The 26488-nt window shown below is 42.4% G+C and overlaps 1 protein-coding gene across 8 annotated transcripts in view; it reads right to left on the reverse strand.

Moving 5' to 3' along the window:
• Nucleotides 1-26488, reverse strand: part of LOC122540917 (A-kinase anchor protein 13-like) — a 411711-nt gene that overhangs the window by 159947 nt on the left and 225276 nt on the right. For all 8 annotated transcript variants that reach the window (XM_043677213.1, XM_043677212.1, XM_043677210.1 and 5 more), the window contains one exon: nt 8579-8645. In XM_043677213.1, coding sequence (XP_043533148.1) covers nt 8579-8645 — 67 coding nt within the window. The remainder of the gene's footprint in view (nt 1-8578; nt 8646-26488) is intronic.

A 26488-nucleotide genomic window follows, 5' to 3' on the forward strand; every position in this document is an offset into this window, starting at 1 on the left:
TTCCCATCAAGATAGTTGGTGAATTTTGAATTCAACGAGGGAAAAAATATCAGAAATTAAAAATCAAGCTTAATGGTGACCATGTAACTACTGAAAATTGTTAATTAAAAACTCAGCTGGTTTACTAATGCCCTTTGGGATAGGAAACCTGCTATTCCTACTTGACCTGGTCCATGTGTGACCCCAAACCCATAGCAATGCAGCAGTACCTTAACTGCTCTCTGGGCAATCAGGGATTGGCAGCAATAAATGCTAGACTAGCTAGCCATGCCCACATCCCATGAACAAAAACAGTAAAAGGGAAGACTGCAACTATTAGCTGTTGTGAAGGTGCAAGCACTGAGGCAGATGGAAGAAGAGCACAAGTATGAAAATAGGACAGCAGGAAACTTCAAACTTATACTCACTCAGGGTTGAATAGAGAGTTTGTTAAGGAACATTGCAGGGAAATAGATGGGGAGCATACTCTCTGAACTGAATGTGGAAGGGTTCAGTACAGTTGTAAATTGGGATAGAGTACAGGTAATGAAAGGAAGATTGAACCTATTGAAAACCATAATGATTATTATCTCCCTAGAACTACAAAATACTTAAAATGAACTCAAAAACTCTTCTTCTTGCAAAAATTAAATATTTTTCATTAAACTCCGACAAAACGTTATCAAAAGTTGGCACAAAGCACACTTGAAAGGAAGTGAATTGTTATAAACTTGCTATCCATTCCCTTAACTAGAATGATGTCACTGCCAGTTAGACAGGATTTGCATTCCCGATTTCCTGGACCACGTCATATTTTAAAACAAGAAACAAAATTAAGTATCCCAGTCATTGATGCCCTATGACTCAAGAAGGGTAAAGAAAAACATTTCACCGCAAATGGCAACTTGAGTGACGTTATTGATCAACCTCATCAAATGCTTTGGAATATAACCAAGTATGTGGAAAAGTAAATGCAACGGCAAGTGCTCATTATATTTCACTGCCATTGCTGGCAGATGCTCCAAATGTAGTGAAAATACATTTTCCATAGAATGCATGACCAGAATTTTCCTAGAAAATGAATTTTATAACTTCAACCATTAGTATTTTCCTGTACTTCCATCTTTCTCTGCAATGCAGTCAAAAACATTGGACATAACGGAGCCTTAAATTGATTGGCTTTCATAAAACATGGGAGCAGAACCAGGCCATTCAGCCTATCAAGTCTGACCCACCATTCACTGAGATCATGGTTGATCTGATAATCCTCAACTCAACTTTCCTGTCTGTTCCCATGACCCTTGAATCCCTTACTGATTAAAAATTTGGATCTCAGCCTTGAACATACTAATAGTCCCAGCCTCTAAAGTCCTTTGCGGTAAAGAATTTCACAGATTCACTGCACTCTGAGAAGAAATTTTTTCACACCTCTCTCTTAAAAGAGCAACCCCTTATTCTGAGATTATATTTTCTGGTCTCACAGTCTCCCTCAAGGGGATGCAATCTCTCCACCTCTACCCTTCCAATTCCCCTAAGAATCTTGCATTTTTCAAGAAGGTCACTTCTTGTTCTTTTATATTCCAATGAATATAGGCCCAATCTCTCCTCATAAGGCAGCCCCTTCATATCCAGGATCAACCGAGTGAAACGTCTCAGGATTGCCTCCAATGCAAGTAAATGCTTCCTTCGATAAGGGGACTAAAACTGTTCAGTACTCCATCTGCGGTGTATCTCACAGACGTATAATCAGGACAGTTTTTTTGTCATTAACATTTTAGAGCTGATGAGGGAGTAATTGCCTACTGGGGAAACTGGCAGTCTGGTGGGAAGGCTGCCCATTAGCCTGCATTTAGTCAGGGTGGAGAAAAAAGGACACCCCACAACCTCCCACATGACTAAACTCTCCTTCTGCCCCTCCAAGTACATTGGGGGAATTACATGAAACTCCACACAATTAGTCTCACATAATGCCTTCTGCACAATCATATAATTTTATTACCCACAGGTCACAGTGAGTAACTTAGCCACACTGACACTCTTAAGATCATTTGACTCCATGTTTTAACATTTTCCTCCACAGACATTTACTTCTGGTGTTGCCTATTATGCTAGGCGACATTGTTAAACAAACTTCAGCAAGTTAATATCAATAGCACGCATGCACAGCAAGAAATAAGGGAAGCTAATGGATTATTGGTCTTTAATGCAAAAGAGATGGAAGATTAAGAATAGGGTAATTGTGTTACAAACATACAGAACACTGGTAAATCTGTGTGCAGTAATAGTGTCCTTCTGCTACTAAGGATATATTTATTTTGGATGCAATGCAGAGAGAGTTTACTCATTTGATACTTGTGGTGATAGGGCTGCCTTACATGAAGTAGTTGAACAGATTGGGTCTATACTCACTGCAGTTTAAGTGAATGAGTTGTAGTCTTCTGCGAAAACACAAGATTCTGTGGAGGTTTGAGAATAGATGCTGAGAGAATGCTCCACCCCACAATTGATGGAATCTAGCATGAGAGGGCATAGCTCCATAATAAGGGGTACCCATTTCAGATGGAGACAGTGAGGGGGAGGGGAGTCATGGATCTTTGGCATTCAACACCCCACAGAGCAATGAGGTCAGGTCACTGACTATATTCAAAGCTAATTCAGACAGATTTTTGAATTATTACAAAGTCAAGGCTTGTGGAGAATAGGCAGTAAAGTGGAGTTGAGGCCAAGATCAGATCAGCCATATCTCTTGTTGTATGTTTTTATGATTCATGATGGCTTTTGCATTTGAGGTAGGCTGGTCAAAGAGAAAGAAAAAAGTCAAGAACTTTGTTCAAGCTTATTTTCAAAGTAACACTATTCATTAAACTTCATACTAAATGCTATGATATATGGCCATCGTGTACCAGACTCTGACTTATAGTTACATTTAGTAATGACTAATCTACTTTCTTTGAGTGTTCATGTCGATGTGCTTTGGAAATGTTTTCTAGAGAGCCAGAGCTCCTCATGTGCTTCTTTCAGCATTTTCGACCCTACTCTGCTCCAACTCCAACCACAATGTAGTATTTAGACCCAGTAATGTGCAGTTCCATGATATCACAGCAAGGTTGCTTGGGGACCAAATGCCCAGACACAGAGCACAGCAGGTGTGAGGGACCACAAGGCCTACTCTTGTTTGTGTTTCTTCAGCCCTAATGCTGACAGCAATGCCAACAGCAAAGGAGTCAATGTTTATTGAGGATAGGCTGGAAAATAGAATTAAGACCAGACGGCACATCCATGGGATCTCCATTATCAGGATTCATAGCATAAGCGGTAATGCAAAGACTAGAACAAACAGCCCTACCAACCATCAAACCAAAGATCTGGGTCCGCTACGTAGATGACACCTTTATCATCACAAAATGAAATAAGATAGACGAGACATTTAACATCATCAACAACACCCTCACAGGCATAAAGTTCACCAAGGAGGAAGAAACTGACAACAAACTCGCATTCCTGGACGCCACAGTCGAAAGCTATTTGTTATAGTCTTTGCATTACCGCTTCTGCTATGAATCCTGATATCCAAAAATCTGGGTCCGCTAGGACCCCTCGGAATCCTAGTCGCTCTCAAACCCACCAACACTCTCAAAACAAAAACTAAAACTTAAAAGACCCAATACAACCCATGGACAAAACCAACGTCATCTACAAAATTCCATGCAAGGACTGCCAGAAAACACTACGTAGGACAAACAGGAAGAAAGTTAACCACCAGGATACATGAACACCAGTTAGCCACAAAAAGACACGACCCTCTCTCCCTCGTAGCCGTACACATGGATGAAAAAAACACCATTTCGACTGGGACAACACATCTATCCTGGGACAGGCTAAGCAAAGACATGCCAGAGAATTCCTAGAGGCCTGGCACTCCAACCACGATGCCATAAACAAACACATAGATCTAGATACCATCTATCAACCCCTCAGAAACTGCACAGGAAATGACATCACCACAAACCCCTGGAACCCCATCCAGGACAAACATATAAATAGAAAGCAAAAGACAAAAGCTTTGCTTCACCTGGCGGTCGCCACTGATGATGTTACCTAGCCAGGTAATGAATGTCTGGATATCAAACCTACAGCTCAGTGAGCAAACCTACACCCTAAACCTCAACCTGAGCTACAAACCTTCACAAACCTTGCATTAAGACCAGCAGTCAGCTCAATCATGATTTAATCAAATATCCAGCATTTTTCAGGCAGGATCACTCAAAGTAGTTGAGGTGAACAACACAGATGCACAGCACAGAAGAAACTAGAGAAAAACCTACAGAAATGAACAGAAGTATATACTGATTGGGGTTAAATGAAGTTAGACGAATTGGACTGAACTTTTGCTGCATATTTCATGTAATAAGGAAAATACTTCAAGTGTACAGATATACAATGTGTCTGCATCTTGACACTTAGACTCAAACAGACCAGAAGATCTTGGGTTCAATCACGGGGTTCTGTTCTTGGTTCGAACAGGATTGTTTCAACCAGCCACAGAACCCATTGCTGGAGGAGGAGGAGAATAAGCCTGGCTTTCTGCTCTTGATTAATATCCTGCTGGAAAGAGCGTGGGTTTGGTGCCTTCCCTGATCAACGTTGATACTGCCTATGTTCACACACTAAGTACAGTGTATATATTATAAATGTTCATATAGTCAGACCTCATCTTTTTAATTGGTGTGACCTTATAAAGATTTATAAAATCATGTGGCATAGATAAGGTGAATAGCTAAGGTATTTTCTCCAGGGTACGGGTGTCTAAAACTAGATAGCATAGGTTTAAGGGGAGGGGTGGGGACCCGACAGGCAATATTTTCATGCAGAGGATGGTGTGATATGGGACAAGTTGACAGCAGAAGTGTTGGAGACATGTACAATTACAACATTTAAAAAATATTTGGACAGGCAAATGATTAAGATAGATTTTGAGGGATATGGGCCAAATGCAGGCAAATGGGACTAGTTCAATTAAGAAATGGACAAGTTGGGTCGAAGGGCCGGCTTCTGTGCTGTACAATTATATGACTCTAATCCCTTCAAGGGATTGAAGTATCACTGGCTAGGACAGAATTTGTTATCCATTCAGGATTGCCTTTGAGAAGGTGAGCAGCCTTCTTGAATCATTGCAGTCCATGTAGTGTAGGTACACCCAGACTGCCATCAGGGAAGGAGTTCCAAGATTTAAGCCAGTGACAGTGAAGGAACACTTCCAAAACAGGATGATGAGAGATATGGAGGGGGCCCTTGCAGGTGATAGTGCAGAGAATGCCCTCCTCATTCTAGGTGACAGAGATTGGAAAATGCTGTGGAAGGAGGCAAGGAGCTGCCAGAGGTTGTAGATCTTGTCGATGGTATACATCAATGATGTGTTGAGTCTGTGTTCAAAAGTGTAAAAGCTTTAGGTGCTGATCAGGCAGGCAGCATTGTCCTGAATGGTATCAACTCCAATTGAGTGCTGTTGAAGCTGCACTCATCCGGGCAAGTGGGGAGTATCTATCACTCTCCTGTTTCTTGTAACAAGTTTCTCAAATTGAAGACAATCCAAAATGCTATAGAGCTACTGAGTTCCTTCTGAAATGTAGGCAGTCTTGTAAAATAGGTAATTTCGGTTGAGGAACAGGAAGAATACTGCTTTCTACAAGACTGTAGATCAGCACAGGGCAAACCCTTTAGGGCTTGGGGGAGTGGGGGGGGATATACACAAGTGAAAAGGAAAACGCATAAAAACATCTTCGCTTCTCCTCTTGGTTTCACCTGCAGCTAAAGGCATTAGAAACCGTGCCACCAATTAGAGGAATTGAATGGTACCCCTGTCCTAAAAGTAAATCTGGCGTTGTACCTAGTTTTTCTTTAACTGATCTGTAAATATTGGCACTAATCCAGTTCAAACAGTGAGGTTCTAAGCCTTTGAGAATGGAATTTCTTTATACAATTTGGACCACACAAACCTTGGAATAACCTCAGGGAAATAAATCTATGACAGTCAGTGTGATTTTATACAGATAGAATGAGAATATTTATTTATATAGTATTTGTTGTCTGGGAACCGTGGAGATATTGTTCTACACCGATGAACTTGCGAACCTGGTAAACTCATTTGACAAATCAGAATCACTTCTAATAGAAAGGAGATACGCAGAATTAAGTGTGGCTGGGCGTAAATAGGATTGAATGTCAATTCAGGGGCAAGCTTATTAAATCAGATCACAAATTGTCAGAATCGAGAGGAGTTGAGAAGTATGTTAAAAAGGTGCTTGATTGAAATATTTCCATACATTCTTTCAACTTATAGAAAAACAAAGCTATACAATTACAGAGTATCAGCCTTTTGCTAAATATGAGCTGAAGCTAGAAAGCGTGTTTTAGGATTTATGCGATTAAGCTGATAACTGGCTGTAACGGATGATACTGATGGGAGCAATTGGAGATGATCAACCCATTATTTCACTGCTCCTGTCTTCATTTCATATTTATATCTACATTATTCTAACATACATTTGGAGCTCATTTTGAAACAATTCCAATCCCTAAAAATAGCCCATCATCATTCCAGAATAGCAGTCACTCGAGGGTACAGGAAGCAAAACTGCAAAAGGATTATGAGGCCTGTACGACATGTTGAAAAAAAATTCAACTCATGAATTTGGCCATATTTCATCCATGGCAGAGTTATCTGATTAGCTTCACTTGTGAATCTGTGATAGCATCTCACTGTTATAGCCAGGCCTTATCCTAAACCGTCCCTGTACAAGTGTTGTACAGTCCAAATTGCTGGTAAGGTCCCAGATGAGTGTTCTGTCTCTGCAGTACAGAGGATCTATTGTTAATTGAGCAAACTGAATTCTCTAATCGCTGTCAAACTCCTGGCCCTTCCCTTCCAACTCACAATACTATCTAACAGAAATATTTTAATCAGTTAACCACAAACTACATTGGAATATTGAACTGACTTGACTGAATTATTTGACTGAATCGTCATGGTTGTCAAGGGAGTTTGGCTGTTTTAATGCTGAAGCCACAATAAGTTTATATAACAATTTACCAAGAGTACATATGTATTTAAGAGTGATTACATATAATTTTGGGCAAAAATGGTGGTGTGTGGTATTTGCTCGAGTCATTAAATGTACGAAACCAGCAACAAATGCAGGTTCAAAAACACCTTCCAGGTAAGTCCAAAAGCAGGATGGATTTCAGCAATTATCATCTACTTCAACTATTCAGATGCATAACACTGAGTTTTTTCCATGGCTTGGCTGATGGAAAGAGAATTGAAATCACATGACATGTTATGCGCATTCTAACCAGCATTTAAAAAAAATTGGACCCAGTACAAAATACAGTCAGAACGTTGTGGAGTAACTATTCATGAGATCATTCCATGGGTGAGACTGATACCCTTAGGGTAACAACTGCACTGTTTGAACACAATCGTTCACTGTAATTATGGATTCAACCCAAGCTTAGAATGAAAGTTAACTCTCAATAAATTTCATTTGAAATGTGATCGAGTGGTTTTAAGATCAGGCTTCTTGGACATGGGCCCAAATCCACTCCACCACCCCCCAAAAGGTGGCAAACAATTATCTTCACAGAGAAAAATGCCAGCATGAGAAATGGAAGTTGTGCCAATGGTGTAGTGACGGCATGATTGGGTTTGAACCGTGTCGTGGGTGTAAACTGAACATTTCCACCAAGATATGGTATCAGTAGCAGGAAGTTTTTCATTTGGTAACCTTGGAACAGAAGTCCAAGAGAACAAATACTGTTCCTCCTTTGTGCATTTTAATTAAAAGTAGTTGCCATCATAGCAACAGTAGCTATTCCAAGAAGTTCTTGTGTTTCCCTGATTTACAGCTGTCACACTGCAGTCACATCTAAACTGAATTTTACATTTTTAAACTGCAGGGTAGTGATGGGGTGGAGAACAATACAAGGGGAGATAAATTGTAGAGCTTTTCCATCTGACATGGAGAACACTGACATGACCCAGGAAATAATTGCACAGAGGCAGGTATCCCGTCACAATGTCACCTTTTATGTATATGTGTGCAGTACGTTGGCTGTGGCTAGCCAGCTCAGAGTCAGTCCCTTAAGTGAGCGGATTCGGTTTCCCCCGTTTATCTCTGTCACTCATGGCTCCCTAATTGGCCATGTTTAACAACCCCAATCGAAGATCTCATAGTCGATAAGATCAACCCGGTTCCAATTACTACAACTATTGCACCAGCTTTTTGAATTACATTAAATTGTAAATATTGGTCTAAACATTCAATAATATAGGATTGCTAGCTTTAGAAATTAACAGTCTCAAACTTTGCATCGTGAAGTTTAGCTTTGGGAATCAGAAGCAGAGTCGACAAAGACGATTTCACTTTGATCTTCTGAAAAATTTTAGAAAGATTTTGTAGATCTCAATTTACTTTGATATCTTGGCATGCTGGCCCATTAATTAATTGTTGCAATTTCTTTAGTGTTTTGATGGAGGTACCATTCACAAAACCGATTCCAAAGCACAAGATGTCAGACCAAACAAAACCCCTTCACTCACCGGCTGCATTGGCACTCTGCTTTGGTTGCACCCGCGTGGGATCAGGACCCCAGCTTTCTCGGCTAATCTGTAAAGGTGAAAGCAAGACAATCAGGATGAGGCACTCTCTGAGAGGGCATAAAACAAAACAATAAACAAGGGGCACCAAACCAAGTGAATGCTCAAGCAGCCAAATGGTTTTGGAACAAGCAACTTGCAAGCAAGGAGCGTGAAGTCGTCACTGTGCTTGATAAGTTTGCACTTGTGCCAATAGCTACTAGACTGTCTTTAAACTAAAGCAAGTTTTGCATATGTTAATTACAAACAGCTTGACAGTCAACTTCCTTTTTGGAAAAAATCTGAAGTCAGCTCAAATGACATCTGAAAGCTAAAGACTATCGTACATTTTTGGGAAGGATTCAATGCCAATGCAATCTATTTTTATTGCAGATTTTATTTTCATGTACCTGCCTTCAAATATCGCTCTTTACAATCTTGGGGGGGTAAACAAATTAATGCAGTTGACATCCAAACCACGCATTCTTTTAGCAGTCTGGGAAGCTGGGCTCCAGCTCAAATTTCTGGACCACAATTGCAAAATTCCTAGTGGCTCAGTTGAAATCCACCCACAACAGAGCAGCTGTATTAGAAGGGGTCAACACAGCTTCGAAATATAGGACTGAAGGACATTAGTTTCCAACTACCATGGTCAAGCTATGTTCAAGAATTGCTTGAATTACATGACTGAAAAAGAAATGCATGGACAGACTGATCATTTCTGGTCTCTCTATTCTGTTTATACTCTTGGCTCAGTCCATGAAGTTTCTGAACTTGCAGATACAGAAGAGTCCAGTCAATGTCATTCCTGAGTGTGTAGCATTTTCAGACGATGTGATTAAGGTGCCAAAGAAAGCTTGAAAATTTACTGACCTATCTAATACACATGCCTCTCTGGAATCTCACTGGGCTTGCACCACTTTCTAACTACAATTTCTTTTCCAGAAGTTTGGAAACTGCGGAACCATTGAACTCCCTTTCCTCTCATCATCAATTCGCCTCTGAGACTCAAGCTTGATGTCATTGACTGCTCGTGTTTACAGTTTCTCTCATCTCGCCCCCATCCTTTCTGATCCTGGTTGAGAATTTGCCACAGGCCTTGGCCCTTCTTCAAAGCTAGATTAAAGAAGACAGGAAGTCTGACAGTCATGTAGTTCTTTTATTCCTTTGACTTAAAGGGGGAGGTGCAGGTGTTACCGAATGGATTGGGAATTCAGGCAAGAATTGGGATTGAACATCTGGCACTGAATTCTAGTGCTGAAATGAACAGATCCAAGCATAAGGTCATACAATACAGGAGTAGAATTAGGCCATTTGGCCCATTGAGTCTGTTTCACCATTTGATCATGGCAGAAATGTTTTACAACTCCATTCACGTCTTCTTCCTGTAAACCTTAATCCCCTTACCAATCAAGAATCTACCACTGTCTTAATACGTTCAAAGACTTGGCCTCCACAGCTCTCTGGGGCAATAAGTTCCGTACATTCACCACCCCTCTGGTGTAGAAATTCTTCTTCAACTTAGTTCGAAAGGGTCATCCCCTCAGTCTGAGACTGCTCCCTAAGGTCCTAGTCACTCTTTTAGTGGAAACATAGTTTCTACATCCACTCCATCTAGGCCTCTCAGTATTCTGTAAATCTCAATGAGATTCCCTCTCATCCTTCTAAACTCCATCATGCACAGACCCAGGTCCTCAACCACTCCTCATAAGACAACCCTTCATTCCTGGGAGCACTGAAGAACAGTATACTTTCAGACCTGACAGACAAATTTATTTTCCTGTTTCTCAGATAAAGGTCACTAGCTGCTCAAGAACAGAACATGCATAAGACAGTCTGGGCGAAGGGAAAGTTTGGCCATTGCCAATAACTTGAAAAGAATTCTTTATATGTCAGATGGTGGCATCGTTATCATGACATTGGACCAGTAATCCAGGGGACATGGTTTCAAATCCCACCATGCCAGCTGGTGGAATTTAAATGCAATTCAACAAATTTAGAATTTAAAATTAAACTTGTCTCAGTAACTGAAGAAGTCCATGTCCAAATGCAGCAAGACATGGGTTAATATTCTACAAGTGGCAAGGAACATTTGTGCCACAAAAATGCCAGGCAATGACCATCTCCAATAAGACAGCATCTAACTATCGATCCTTGACATTCAATGATGTTATTATCCCCCATTATCAGCAACACTGACCAAAAATAGAACAGGACTTGTCAATATAAATACTGGGCTACAAGAGCAGGTCAGAAACTAGAAATACTGCAGTGAATAACATACCTCCTGACTCCCCAGAATGTGTCTACCATCTACAAGGCACAAGTCAGATCCTCACTTGGCTGGATGGGTGTAGCTCTAACAATACTTAAACAGCTTGACACCATCCAGAACAAAGCAGCCCGCTTGACTGGCACCGTACTCTCAAACCTCTACTCTCTTCACCACCGATGCTCAGTCTGCACCATCTATAAGACACTCTGTAGAAAATCTCTATTGCTTCATAGGCAGCAGATACATGGGAACACCACCATCTGTAAGTTCCTTTCAGAACGACTCACCATCTTAACTTATAAATATATTGCCGTTCCTTCAGGTGCTGTTGGGTCAAAATCTTGAAACTCCTTCCCTAACAGTATTGTGGGCCAACCCACAGTACATGGACAGCAGCAGTTCAAAAAGGCAGCTCACCACCACCTTCTCCAGAGTAACTAGGGACAAGCAATAAATAGTGGCCCAGACAATAATGTCCATATCCGACAAGTGAATAAAGTAATCACAAAACCATTATTTGCAGTAACACCCATTTGCCTCATAAATGTTTGAAGGAAACAGAAATCTGACTTCATTATCTGGTCAGGCCTACATGTGACTTCAGACCCATAGCAATGTGGGTGGCACCCTGAGCACCTTGTAAAATGGCCATACATGGCCCATCAGCATCTACATTTAAAGGCAATTAGGAATGGGCAACAAACATTTGTCAGTGATACTGACATCCTATGAATCAATCAAGGTAACAAGAATTATATTCTCAATGCTTTAACTTCTACTCAGAATGTTTCATAGAAAAGAACACAGGCAAACTGGAAATCAAATTTCATTGTGTTTTGCTGTATTTAATTATTGCTTGAACCATGAGAAAACAAACAGGGATTGGAGGTTTGTCATCATTTCCCTGAAAACTGTTGAACGGTGGGGTTTGGTGCCTGGGTTTGCTGCCCCATCCTCTGTAAAATGCTGTTTCTCTGTATACAGCTGTTAATATTAATTGTTTATTTGTAAACTGTATTATTTAATTAAATAGAAAAGATAAACAGGGCTTTAGTTTAATGTCTTTTGTCATTAAAAAGGACACCTTTGGCAGTTCAACACTCCCTCAGCACCATAGGCAAGGATCAGCGCAGATTGAATGTTCACGTCTGCAGTGAGAACGGAGGTTTAGCCTCAAGAAGCAGGAGGACAACTGCTTTAAGCCAAGTTTATGTTTAATATCTGGATGTGGAGACGGGAACAGAGGGAACTCTCACGCTTTTAAAATAGTAAAAACGACATTGTGAGACAATTCAAGACATAATGGAAAAAATAGCAGAACAGGCTCCCCAAATAAGGTAACCAATTTTGGAGTAATTGGAAACAAGTTTCCTGTTTGGCTTTGACTATAGTTCACGAAATGCAAGAGGTTTTCCTTGCAGTCAATAGATGCCATTTGTGGAGTTCCTTCAGTTAAATGGTTGCTACAGGATACTGTTAGGGCCTCAACAAAACAAGCTCCTTACAACCCCGTCACTTGACAAAACTTGCATTGTTTATGCTAACTGAATAAAGATTCTTTCAGTTAAACCTCCTTCCTTTCAAAAAGTTTACTTGGAAGTATTTTGGTAACTATAAGGAGCCAGGGTATGGCTGGCAGCCTCAGTGACACAGGGAAGGTGGCGATGTTCCCCTCTGTAGGTTATGCAGTAATCTTCGCTGGGCAGTACCAGCTGTGGTGGTGTCCTCAATGACCAATTAACTGGCAACACTCACGGTTGGTCCTCACTTTGCCAAAGTACAAGGGTACTGTTAGCAGATCTGAAACAATGCCCTGGTGAGGGCCCACTTTTGAGAAAACCATTAAAATTGGAGGATTCTGTAAACTTCAAAACATAAGAACATAATGGAATAAGAGTCAGGGCAGGTCAGATGGTCACTCAAAGTCATCTGTGACTCAAGAAGATGGGGCTGATCCTCTAATGCCAGCTTCCGACTTTAACATTCAATTCCCAGCCTGTGGAATTCTCTGCCACAAAGTGTTTGAGGCCAAAGCATTGAATGTTTTCAAGAAGGAGTTAGATATAGGTCTTAGGGTTAAAGGGGATCAAAGGGTATGGGGAGAAAGCAAGAACACTGGACTGAGTTGGATGATCAGCCATGATCATATTGAATGTCGGAGCACACCCAAAAAGGCCATTGGGCCTGTTCTTCCTGCTGTTTCCTATGTTTCTGTACAAACTCAGGAGTAGAATCATAGAATAGAATCATTGAATCCCTACAATGTGGAAGCAGGCCATTCGGCCAATTAAGTCTACACTGTCCATCTGAAGAGCATCCCACCGAGATGCACTGCCTTACCCGATCTCTGTAACCCTGCATCTCCCATGGCTAATCCACCTATCCTGTGCATCACTGGACACTATGGGCAATTTAGCATGGCCAATCCACCCTGACCTGCACATCTGTGGACTGTGGGAGGAAACCAAAGCACCTGGAGGAAATCCACGCAGACACGGGGAGAATGTGCAAACTCCACACAGACAGCCGACAGAGGCTGTAATTGAACCCAGGTCCCTGGCACTATGAGACAGCAGTGCTAACTACTGAGCCACTGTGCCACCCCATTGTACAGAATCACTCTTCACATGATAGCCCTCTCACCCAGGAACCAGTCAAGTTGATATTCATTGCACTCTAAGGCAAAACCACTAAAATACAGCGTTGCAGGAGTGGTCAACCAAAGCTTCACATACTAACAGCAAAAGCTCCTTAAGTCCCACACTCCATCCCATCTTGTGAAAAAAACCCAGCAAATTGGATCTCACAATTACTTTTAACATCTTTGTGGTTCGGTTTCAAATCCTATTTGTTAAATCACTGCTGCGTGCCAGCGCAGATGAAATCAATCTTCAGTAACTTTGCACAAGACATTATTCAGCTTTTCAGTGAGGTGTGCTCCTTGTATTCTCCATACTCAAGCTTTGTAAGGCAGTGTCAGCTACTCATTGCACAAACCATTCTTTATGGTTGCATATCAATGACACTAATGCACTAGCGTTTGCCCAAAGATGTGCAAGTTAGGGTGGATTGGCTGGGATAAATTGTCCATATTGTTCAGGGATATGTGGTCTATGTGGGATTAGCCACAGGAAATGTGGGGTTACAAGAATAGGTTTGGGGGAGGGGGGATAATCTTTGGAGGTTCGGTGCAGGCTCAAATGGGCCAAATGGCCTCCTTCCACACTGTAGGGACTCTGTGAAGTCATAGAATCATGTTCATAAAAACTCACTGGAAGCCCTTGGGTCTGAACACTGAAACATCTTTGTTCCAAACTCAAAACCAGTGTTTAAGCATTGCTGTACATAAAGGGAATGATTCTGATTGACAGTATAATGAATAAATTAGTGCCTGAGAACTTTCTCTTAAACAAACCCAGTCAGTGACAGAGTGGCCTTTATTCAGTATAAGCTGCACCTGACCAGTGTTTGTACAGATGTAACCTGAAATATCTGCTCTATTTAATGGTATTTTATTCAAGAAACATGTTCGCAGCTGGATGTGCATGGAGACAGGTGTGAAGGGTAACTGATCAAACGGGCTTTGTCCGTGAATTTATCCCTTTGTGGAATGCGAGATGCGCACGTTGGACAAGCATTCATTACCCATCCCCAGATGCCCTTGTGAAGCTGGTGGTGAGCAAAGTACCCTGTGACCCTTTTTGCTGCCATGTGGATCTCCAAGGTCTATGTGCAGCAGTGATTCCAAGAATAAGCCATTCATAAGCACATCAATCAATGTGTGCAGAGCATCCAAGCAGCTGTGTGGCTTACAGGGAATGGTGGTGGTGAGCTGCATTCTTGAACCGCTGAAGTCCATGTGCTGTAGGTTGACCAACAATGCCCTTAGGGAGGGATTTCCAGGATTTTGACCCAGTGACATTGGAGATATATTTCCAAACCAGGGTGGTGAGTGGTTTAGAGAGGAACTTGCAAGTGGTGGTGTCCCCATGTATCTGCTGCCCTTGTCCTTCCATGGCATTGTGGTCACGGGTTTGGAAGGTGCTGCTTAAGGAGCCCTGGTGAATTTCTGCAGTACATCTTCTAGATAGTACACACTCCTGATACTGAACTTCAATGATGGAGGGAGTGGATGTTTGTAGATGTGATACCAATCATGTGGACTCTTTTGACCAAGCTTCTTGAGTATTGCTGGAGCCGCACTTGTTCAGATGAATGGGGAGTATTCCAACAAACTCCTTACTCATGCTTTCTAGATGGTAGAGGCTTTGGGGAGTCCAAAGTTTGAGAGAAGATTTGTAGCTCGGGTGCTCGTTGTTGTTGTTCTGTTCACCGAGCTGGGAATTTGTGTTGCAGACGTTTCGTCCCCTATCCAAGTGACATCCTCAGTGCTTGGGAGCTTCCGGTGAAGCACTTCTATGATGTTTCCTCCGGAATTTATAGTGGTTTGTCTCTGCCGCTTCCGGTTGTCAGTCCCACCTGTCCGTTGCAGTGGTCGGTATATTGGGTCCAGGTCGATGTGCTTATTGATTGAATCTGTGGATGAGTGCCATGCCTCTAGGAATTCCCTGGCTGTTCTCTGTTTGGCTTGTCCTATAATCGTAGTGTTGTCCCAGTCAAACTCACGTTGTTTGTCATCTGCATGTGTGGCTACTAAGGATAGCTGGTCGTGTCGTTTCGTTTCGTGGCTAGTTGGTGTTCATGGATGCGGATAATTAGCTGTCTTCCTGTTAGTCCTATGTAGTATTTTGTGCAGTCCTTGTATGGGATTTTGTACACTACATTGGTTTTGCTCATGCTGGGTATCAGGTCCTTCGTCCTGGTGAGTTGTTGTCTGAGAGTGGCGGTTGGTTTGTGTGCTGTTATGAGTCCTAGTGGTCGCAGTAGTCTGGCTGTCAGTTTGGAAATGCTCTTGATGTATGGTAGTGTGGCTAGTCCTTTGGGTTGTGGCATGTCCTTGTTCTTTTGTCTTTCCCTTAGGCATCTGTTGATGAAATTGCGCGGGTATCCGTTTTTGGCGAATACATTATTCAAAAGGGCCACAACATGCTGCAGTACACCAGAACTGCAAAAAGAGGAAGAAGAACACCTATACAATGTGAAGTTGAGGACCTCTGGAGGCTGAGATGGATCATGGTGTCATTGACGTTTATGGGAGCTGCAGGCAAGTGGAGAGTCTTGCATCACACTCCTGAATGGTGCCTTTCAGATTATCTAAAGACTTTTGGCCAACCAAAATGGCAAGGTACTCTCCAAAGAACTCCCAGCCTCTGATCTAGATTAGATTACTTACAGTGTGGAAACAGGCCCCTCGGCCCAACAAGTCCACACCGACCCGCCGAAGCGTAACCCACTCAGACCCATTACCCTACACCTAACACTACTGGCAATTTAGCATGGCCAATTTGCCTAACCTGCACATTTTTTGGATTGTGGGAGGAAACCGGAGCACCCGGAGGAAACCCACGCAGACACAGGGAGAATATGCAAACTCCACACAGTCAGTCGCCTGAGGCGGGAATTGAACCCGGGTCTCTGGCGCTGTGAGGCAACAGTGCTAACCACTGTGCCACCGTGCCACCCACGGTGCATCCCGTGCATCTGTATCACTGAATGCACAAAGACGACTCTGCTCAAGATGGCAATTCCTGATCACCCTCAATCCATCCTCAAAAGGGTGCCATGAGAGCCATGAGCAAGGAACCAGGAGGAACAAGATCACTGTAAAAGACTGGGTCAGAGAGCCTAACGTGAATTCAAATTCTTCAGAAACCCCCTCACCGTGCTGCCTCTCTGAATGGGCTAGCAATCTGTCCTCACAGCTGAAACAGAAATGTATGCAAAGATATGAAAACATCTGTCTGTTCATTTCCTGACATCTCACAGAGTCCACTGTAACCCAGTAACTAATAATAGCTAGCTGGGACTGCATTGTTCTGTGAACACCAAGGACTATTCTTCAATCATCTATTTTTGTTACAATAACCCATGAAGGGTGAGGTGAGAGTGACTGCCCCTGACATCAAGGCAGGCGTTGATTGAGCATGTCATCAAGGAGCCCTGCATTAAAGTTGATGGCTTCTTGCGGAAGTGGTAAACAGATGCTGAAATGGAAAGCATTTTCTCATCTCCCTGCGCATTCAGATGAAGCAAAATAAAACTGAAAATAGCAGCAAGAGACCTTTTGGGCTGCAGCCTTTTTGTGTGGGGGAGATTGTAGCCTCAAATGTGAGCCAGTCTTTCCCTTTTTAGATGCTGATGTGCTGTAGATTCCCAGGATTTTCTGCTGAATATCTACTCATTCCAACTTTCCATTTCTGAAACCAAGATTTTATTTGGCAAGCCTCTATGTTTATAACGGGAAGTTTCATACTTTCCTTTGCAATAACCTGAGGCCAGGGAGATCAGTCACTCTTCAGTTTAATTGGCAAGCTTTGGTGTGAGAGCTTTGTGGGATTTATACCCTGGTGTGTTGGCTGACATTTTTACTTTAACTGGTACCAGGAATACACTAACTGGTCAGTCATCCCGTTGGAGACTGTGCGGATGATTATCTGTTGTGTTGATCTTCCAAATGTCCAATGCAGTTCAAACAAACTGCACTCCTAAAAATGTCCATGAGAAGAAATTAAGGGAGTGATTTGATCGCCAGGTTGAACCAAAGTTTGGAAACTATGCAGCATTACAGGAAGTCATACAATTCAGTTGGCTGGATGGCTGGTTTGTGATGCAGAGTGACACCAACAGGATTGGTTCAATTTCACCATTGGCTCAGGTGACTACAATGGCCCACATCTGAGGTATGGTGACCAACATTCTCCCAAAGCTGGGAAGATCCGCATGCACTGACTGACCTTGCAGATGCATGGCTTCTGGAAGCCACAGACATTGGACGTCTGCCCTCAGCAAGAAAATAATAGGGGAATATTGGTGGTGACTGTCAGGTCAATCTCACTGGGCGTCATGGCAGGGCAATGGATTTCTCTTTGAGAGTTCCAAAAATTCTGTAACTGCTGAACTAGCAGCATCCGGTTATATTATACCTTCTTAAGGTTGGATGCAAACCATATATATTTTATTTGGGTAGCTGCCACTATTAGAAGTTAGAACACACAGAGACAGGGGAAGACAGGGAATGAGATTTAGCTTTATTGTCACACGTACTCACATGAGTACAGTGAAATTTTTACTGAGACAAAGAGAGGGGGGGGAAGACAGTGAGTGAGTGCATGGGAGGGGAAGGGAAAGGGCAAGGACTGGAATTTGCAACAAGGCATCAATGTTTACAGCAGTTACTAGGAGCCTGCCACCTTCCAGAACGTGAACGATGTGGGCAGGCTGGGCACATAGATGAGGTTCTGCCAGTGTGCCCTGCTGCAACTGTTCCGTGACCATGCCCTCCTCGAAACAGGACTCAGGAAGGATACATTAAAAACGGTTCAAAATTCTGAATTCAAATTTACTTTGAACTCAGTCATAATTTAATAACGCACTCTGGCTATTGTCCAGCTCTCCAGTTGCTCTGTCTATTAAGTCATGCATTCCAGATAAAATATACTGTTTCAAAGATAATTATACATCACTCTTACAGTTGGGATATTATCAACCCTTCTTTCTTAACTTTTAGAAACATAAAATTGAAATAACGAGGGCTACATTCACTCTTTGTTGGGCTGGGATGTTTAATTGAAATAATTGAAATTCTGGCACTATTTGAACAGCAGAGAGTTCATGTGGACCTCAGGCCAACTTTCCTCCTTTCGCCAAGAACCCACCAGAAAAAGACAAAGAAAACAAACTAAAATTAATCTTATCACTCTTTCGCGGGATTCTTACTCTTAAAGTGGCTGCGGCATCTGCCTAGATAACTACATTGTTTCAAAGAAATTCAGCCTTTGCGAAGTGCTTTGAGGTGGTCAATCGGGGACGATACAAGTGCAAGTCTCTCTTGGTGATGAAGAAGTTGGTGTACTTGCTGTATATTTATATCAGCCACTATTTTAACATTAGCAAGAGAGTGAAAAAAACACAGCTTGGTGTTTTTTGAGAGAATGGGAATCAGCAATCAGTTTATGGACAAGGACTGTATTGCACAAATGAATCTTTGACAAGAACCATGCAACCCTGCAAACAAAACAAACACAAAACACGAACAATTTGTGAGATTAAATTTGGGCATGGTCATCATCTTCCAGGTGAATCAATTGCTGACCAAATTTGACTTTCAATCATGGGAGGGTAAGCAAGCTGCTGGAACAGGTACAAGAGACAAAATCCCATTCGCTGTCCTGAGACTATTACTTAATTTAGCCTGTTTAATATTCAGGGTAGCTGCTGTGAGCTAAAGTTCAGTAATATCATCATCCCAGGGCTCCCCCGCTGCACATCCATCAAGGTGTCTGCACTCTTGTTGTGGGAAGTTGTATGCAGACAAAAACGGAGCGTGAAGTCACTTAGCTTTACTGTTTTCCATCAAATCTACCAGGAAAGGAGCCAAATCCAAAAACAGTAAAAAATTCAAGCCGAACCGAACTCCCAGGCTGAGCTTCAAGATCATCCCAATCCTTAAAATTACGAATAGAGTGCAATAAAACCTTACTGACAAGTCAACAAGCTTTCTAAATTTTTGTAGTTAAAAACAACATACCTTGAGCAGCACAACATCAACACTCCTGGCATGTTTCGAGATCCCTGATAGGCTGTATCGCCTTTTGTGCCTTTCATACATTTTGTCAGGGAAATGCAAAAGGAGTCAAATTCCACAGCATGGACTCCAGACTGCACTTTATGGAACATAGGAACCAAGAGGTACCAAAACTCGCACACACGTGTGTGCGTGTGTTGCTGATTTCCTTTGAATTGCTTCTGAACTGCAGGAAGAAACCCTTGCAGCTGAAACCGTTGGATAAACGCCCTCCTTTCAAAAATCAAACACAAGGGAAGCCACACACAGGAAAAAAAAAGGCAATTGTCAGAAGGGAAAAAAAACTGACGGAATATTTTCCAAGTAGTTTGTCAAATGAAAATAGCAAGCTGCTGTTTTCTTCCCCTCCTCCTCTTTTCCTTCAAGGTAGCTGGACAAAGTGACTCTGTGTAAGCTTATGGATTGCACACCAGTCAATGGTCTCATTCAGATCAGCTGGGCTTTACGCACACTGCCACATAGCTGTTTCCTGCGTCTGTGCCTCTCCGTCTCCCTGGGATAAAACACTCTCTTTCTCTTCACTTCCTTTTCCTCCCATTAACGCATCCAGTTGTAAAAGCTACTTCATTCAGCAGCAACAAGGCACAATGCCGTAAATGTGAGAGGCCTGGTTTACCCCTGGACGTTAATTACACATGGTGCAGAGTACACAGGCTTTGTGCTAAAGGACTAATTATTGCAAATAAATAACATAAATTAAAGCTTTAAATCAAACTTGATGCAACAGGAAAGTAAATCTGTTGACTTTTATGAGGGTCTTTCACTGTATTACACAGTGGAATATTACATCTGCTCTTGGCTCTTTAGCACAGGCTGCCAAAATGAAAACTAATAGTTTGGGCCAACCAAAGTGTTGTTTACAATAACCGGACAGTGCTCCATCAAATGAACTCTAGTGTGGGGAAATAAGTGTGAGGTGGTATAATCTGGTGGAAAAATAAAAGAAACTCATAACCTTGGAAAGCTGAACTGGGGGAAAATGGAGCAGAGGGATTGCTGGGAGTTGCAGAACCAGTAAAGGTCATGACACAGGTTAATGGTGCCATCTGAAAAAAAGCACAACAAAGCAACTGGAGTTCCACAAACTTACATTCAACGTGTACAGAACCAAGATTGGCCATGTTTTGAACAGGTCTCCATATCATGCTAAAAAAAGGCAATGGAGGAATTGGAGAGTGTTTAAAACAAAAAGACTGGCTAAAATTATACCAGATCGGAGACGTTTACCTTTCAGGAGCAGTAAAAGAAACTGAAAATGATTTTCTCTAGAGCAGAGAAGACCGAGAAGTCTTAAGAGCGTTTGAAAAGGTTTGATGAGATTGACATAGAAACTACAGAATATTGATAAAAAGGTTAATCACCAATAAATACAAAATAAAATTCATGACACAATACTTTAGACAGAGAGAGGGTCCAATGTGGAACTTTACTAGTTGTTAAGGAAAACAGTACAGAAGCATTTAAGAGGAAGCTGGGTAAATGTATGAAGAGGAAGGTGCAATGAAGGGTTGAGATGAAGTGTGGCAGGAGATTGTGTGGTATATGGACACTGACACAAATATCCTGAGCCAAAGAAAACAGTGCTTTTTTGCTGCAAGTATCCTCTAATAGACAACGTAAGCAGCACAGGTCCTATCATTATTTATTTGTGACTGGGTCAAGAGGAAAGGCTATCAAGGCAACAGAACCATATTTTGCAGAGGCTGAAGAGGGACAATAAATAATGGCACAGTGTCTCAGTGATTGGCACTGCTGCCTCACAGTGCCAGGGACCAGAATTTGATTCCACTTTTCGATGACTGTGTGGAGTTTGCACATTTTCCCTGGGACAGCTTGAGGTTCCTTTGGGTGCTTTGATTTCCTCCCATAGTCCAAAGGTGTGCAGGTTAGGTGGATTGGCCATGCTAAATTGCCCCATAGTGTCCAGGGATGTCCAGGCTGGATGGATTAGCCATGGAAAATGTGGGGTTACAAGGATAAGGTAAGGGGGTGGGTCTGAGTGGGATACTGTTTGGAGAGTTGGTGTGAACTTGATGGGCTGAGTGGTCTGCTTCCACACTGTACAGATTCAATGATTCTATGAACTATGGATTGTCAGAACCCAGAAAAAATCAAGTCCTGGTGTTTGCCTGGTCCACCAGGATGGAAGAAAGTGAGGATTGCAGAGCTGGAGAGTCAGAGTCAAAAAGGGTAGCTCTGGAAAAGCACAGCAGGTCAGGCAGCATCCGAGCAGAGTCTATTTTTCAGGCATAAACCCTTCATCAGGCCCTCTGGTCAGGATGAGATTAGATACCCTACAGTATGGAAACAGGCTCTTCGGCCCAACCGCCTCTCTGAAGAGTATAACCCACCCGGACCCATTCCCTGCCCTATATTTACTCCTGACTAATACACCTAGCACTACAGGCAATTTAGCATGGCCAATACATCTGATCTGCACATCTTTTGGATTGTGGGAGGAAACCAGAGCACCCGGAGAAAACCCACACAGACGCGGAGAGAACATGCAAACTCCACACAGACAGTCGCCCAAGGCGGGAATTGAACCCGGGTCCCTGGCGCTGTGAGGCAGCAGCGCTAACCCCTGAGCCACTGTGACGCCCAATTGCTGCCTGACCTGCTGTGCTTTTCCAGCGCCACCCTTTTCAACTCTGGTCTAGCAGAATGATATACCATGAGCTGTGGAATTAACATCCACCACTTGCTTGAGAATCAATTCTCTTTTGCAAAGCACAAAATTTCAAATAAAACACTGAAAACCCTCAGCTGATCAGGATCGACCCATGATGAGAGAAAGGGTTCATACTTGCAGCCTGCAGCCGGAGCTGGGAAAATTCCCTGCTTGCCTTGGGAGAAAGAGCCAGGGAAGATAGATTAGATTAGATTACTTACAGTGTGGAAACAGGCCCTTCAGCCCAACTAGTCCACACCGACCCGCCGAACCATATACCACCCAGACCCATACTCCTACGTTTACCCCTTCACCTAACACTACGGGGCAATTTAGCATGGTCAATTCACCTAACCTGCACATTTTTGGATTGTGGGAGGAAACCAGAGCACCCGGAGGAAACCCACGCAGCCACGGGGAGAATGTGCAAACTCCACACAGAGAGTCGCCTGAGGCGGGAGTTGAACCCGGGTCTCTGGCGCTGTGAGGCAGCAGTGCTAACCACTGTGCCACCGTGCCGCACATTGCTACCAACTGATAGGGCTATTGATTTGGGGCAGATGGGTGCAGGTCGTAGTCGGGTCATCTGAGTTGGCAATGCTGTGGGTAAATCACCACCATTATCTTTAATTTGGTCAATTATTAAGAAATCGCAGAGAAAATCAAGTACTAAAACAATGATTTAAACTATCTTGCATGTAGCAACTAAAATAAGACTCCTTAAGTAAGGAAGTTAAACCTCACAAATGGGCTGTTGCTCGATTGACAGTGGAATTTAGCTACAATTCCAATCAACAGTGTTTGCATCTGGAAGTGCCCAGGGTTTGATCCGTGTACAGTCTTGTTCTTTGAAGTTCTGTCAACAAAGGATTCTGTAGTTGAATTCGTATACAGACGTTCATCCTTCAGGTCTATGGTATCACAATATTGATGATTTTTAGATTCTTTCATCCAAAAATACTGATTTCTCTTCTAGAGGCCTTGAGTCTGCAGCTTGCTTCCTTATCTGAAGTAACTCCTTTGTTCCTTGTTAGATTCAGTGTTAGCTGCCTGTCTGATTGCAGTGATTGAAATGAGGTCAGGCAGGGGACCTCATAGAATAAGAGCTCCCTGATTGGACCAGGTAATAGCCCCAATCAGGGACCCCTGGCTGACGGATATAAACATGAGTGTCAGAGGTTCTGTTCACTCAGAGCTGGCTCTGAGGGAGCTGGATCAGTGTCAAGGACTCTTTATGGATAAATAAAGGATGACTTCACGATGGGATACCAGCCTTTGAGTTATTTCACTGAAGACACAGCTTTCCTGTTATTAACTCCTTAAATTCTTCTACAAGGCCATCAGTTGCCCTTGTGACAAAAAGCAGCCGGTTATCAAGCAGATGTCCATACAGTTTTATTTACGTAGCTTCAACTCCCTCTTCCAGACATTACTAATTGCTTTCAAATCCTGTAGAAGTTTGTTTTAATCCCTGAATAATTTATTCCAGTCAGAGTCCTTGCTGATCTCTTTGTGAGTAACGGTTTATCTTTGTTGATTTTTTTCAAGCTATGAACAGTTATTAAAGGTGTGAAGTTTATAATATCACAGTATAAAAGACCAGATGTATCCACTGGGACTGCTGGATACTGAGGGTGACTGAGTTAATAGCCCACCTCAGTGCGGTCATGAAGAAGAAAAGCATTCTATCCTAACTCATAATTCCTGCATACACTCCCCAAAAACTATCCATACCAACCATATGCCTCCCCAACCCAATCACATGCCCCCTCATGCATCTTAAAGGCAAATAATGGCCATTCACCCACTATGCACTGTATAAAATCCATGAGTTCCATAGTGATAGTAGGATGTGCAAATAAAGTTAGTCATAACTTTCCACTTACTTTAACAAAACATGTGGACACAGAAACAAAGCTAACGTTTCGATATATTTCTCACTAACCAGATCTCAAACACAACCTCCCTCGAAGAACTGGCTGGTTTTGCAAATGAGTTGTACATTAAACTTTCAGCAAGCTGTTAGATCACATAATTATGGCACACAAAACCTTTAATGACTCCATCATTGTTCATTCAACAATGGTCAATCCCTCTGGCCCACTGTGCTGGAGATTTTTAGAAATGGTAAAATGAAATGAACTTTTTCTTCACCTTTCTGCTTTGTTCTTTCTTTCTCCTCTTCTAATCTCACTGCCTTCTTTCTCTTTCTTTCTCCTTCTTTCTTTTTCTGTGCTCAATTTCATTCCAAATCACACTCCTGATTCAGAGTGACATTTTCCTTTCTGAAGTCTGTTTTTTTAAAAATTCATTCACCGAATGAGAGCGTCACTGGCTAGACCTGCACTTATTGCCTATCCTTAATTGCCATGGGAGCAGTAAAGATTCAACCACATTGCTGTGAATCTGGAGTCACATGTAGGACAGACCAGGTAAGGTGGCAGTTTCCTTCCCTAAAGGACATTAGCGAATATCCTTTCTTACCTAAAGGATACAGACTGTTGGTACCAAGCACCTCATTGGCCATGACATTCCATCATCAACCCACACTTCCAGCAGGTGCAAGAAAGTCACTTCACATTAAAAGATACAGGAAGCAGTTGAACTAAAGGCAGAGGCTTCAAAATGCCCCCGTGCTGGAGAGCTTTGGTCCACTGAAGATACTTTGATTGCAGCAATAAACTAGCATTTTCTTTGACCTCCTCCAGCAGAAAGTCACTGCAGAGATTTTTTTTTAAAACGAGGAGGAGGAATTGAGTGTGAAGGACAATAAGGAAGGGGAAGAGGGAGAGCAATGAAGATACAAGATACAATCTGAAAAGATCAAAGAGGAAGGCTTGAAAAATAGAATGGGGGGAACTGGGCATTCGCATATTGCAAGAGCCATAGCAAGTTCTTTGAAGAGACATCATTGAACCCACAAAGAGCAGTGGAGTGCAAGATCACATCATTTCATCCTCTTTATTCTTTCAAGGCAAGGCAAGCATTTATTGCTCATCTCCAAATTTAACTACGTGCTTTGTTAGGCCATTTCAGAGGCTATCTCCACGGATTGATTCTCACATAGGCCAGACCTCAAAGATAGTAGATTCCCTTTCCTAAAGGATGGACGTTAATAAACCAGACAGCTTTTAACATCAATATTTGCTGAGGGTCACCATTACAACCAGCAATCCCAAATTTATTAATGGAGTTTCAAACCCACCATCTGTCCTGGTGGGGTTTGAACCGCTATCCAGAGAGCCTCTGGATTGGTGGTCCAGTGACATCATGATGACCCCATCATCTCCCTTTATTTGAACAGCATTGACTGTACCCAAAACAATTAAAAATGACTACGTTCACATGAATGATTTGTGACTACTTACCGGTCCATTTTAAGTCCATAGAAACATGATTGCTGCAGAAGTGGATAAAGAATTACCCTCTCTTCAAGGAAACCTCCTACTAGTTTACAAATGCCAAAATGGTAAACATTTGGTATCTAACAGCTTGCAGATAGACTAAGAACAAATGGGGATCTTTATCTTCCATACGGTCTCTGACACATGTTAAGACTGAGAACATCATTCCTATCTGCTCCACCTGTATTTAATTTATGAAACAGTTTCCCCTAATCAAACCGGACGACCTGTGGTTGCATCATTAACTTCAAATAAGCCACATGCTATTAAAATAGTTGTTGGTTTTTTTTAAAATAGAGCCACCCCTTCGCACATGATTAAACATGCCTCACATTGCATAGGCTGCAAAACCAGGACTCTCTGGCACCTCCGCTCAGTCATATGAGACTCTCTGTTTTCAAATTTGTTCCCTTGATTCCATTAATGGCACATCTCGTTTTCAGAGCAGCAGCACTATTTTTCAAAACAATAAAATTCAAGCCAACTTATTACTTTTTGCTGGTTGCCAGTCTGCCCCTCCCTACTCTCCTACATGCACTGATTTCTCAATTATTCGCTACATTTCACTGAGAACCCAGGGGCACAAGCAGAATCCTGCTCTTGAATCCGTCTGGGTTCAGCAGGAAACAAAATATTAAATCAGCAACAGAAATCAGAGATTCTTTCAAATCCCCAGCTCCACGTGAAGCATCCCTACTGCAGATCAGTTGGAATCAGCTAACTTGTAGACAGAGGACAGACACATTCTGTTCCGCAAACTCAATAACTAACTTGACCAGAAACGAGAAGGGATGGGGGAGTGAGAGAAAGGGAGAGAGAG

The sequence above is a fragment of the Chiloscyllium plagiosum genome, chromosome 36, assembly GCF_004010195.1.
Source record: "Chiloscyllium plagiosum isolate BGI_BamShark_2017 chromosome 36, ASM401019v2, whole genome shotgun sequence".
Taxonomy (NCBI): domain Eukaryota; kingdom Metazoa; phylum Chordata; class Chondrichthyes; order Orectolobiformes; family Hemiscylliidae; genus Chiloscyllium; species Chiloscyllium plagiosum.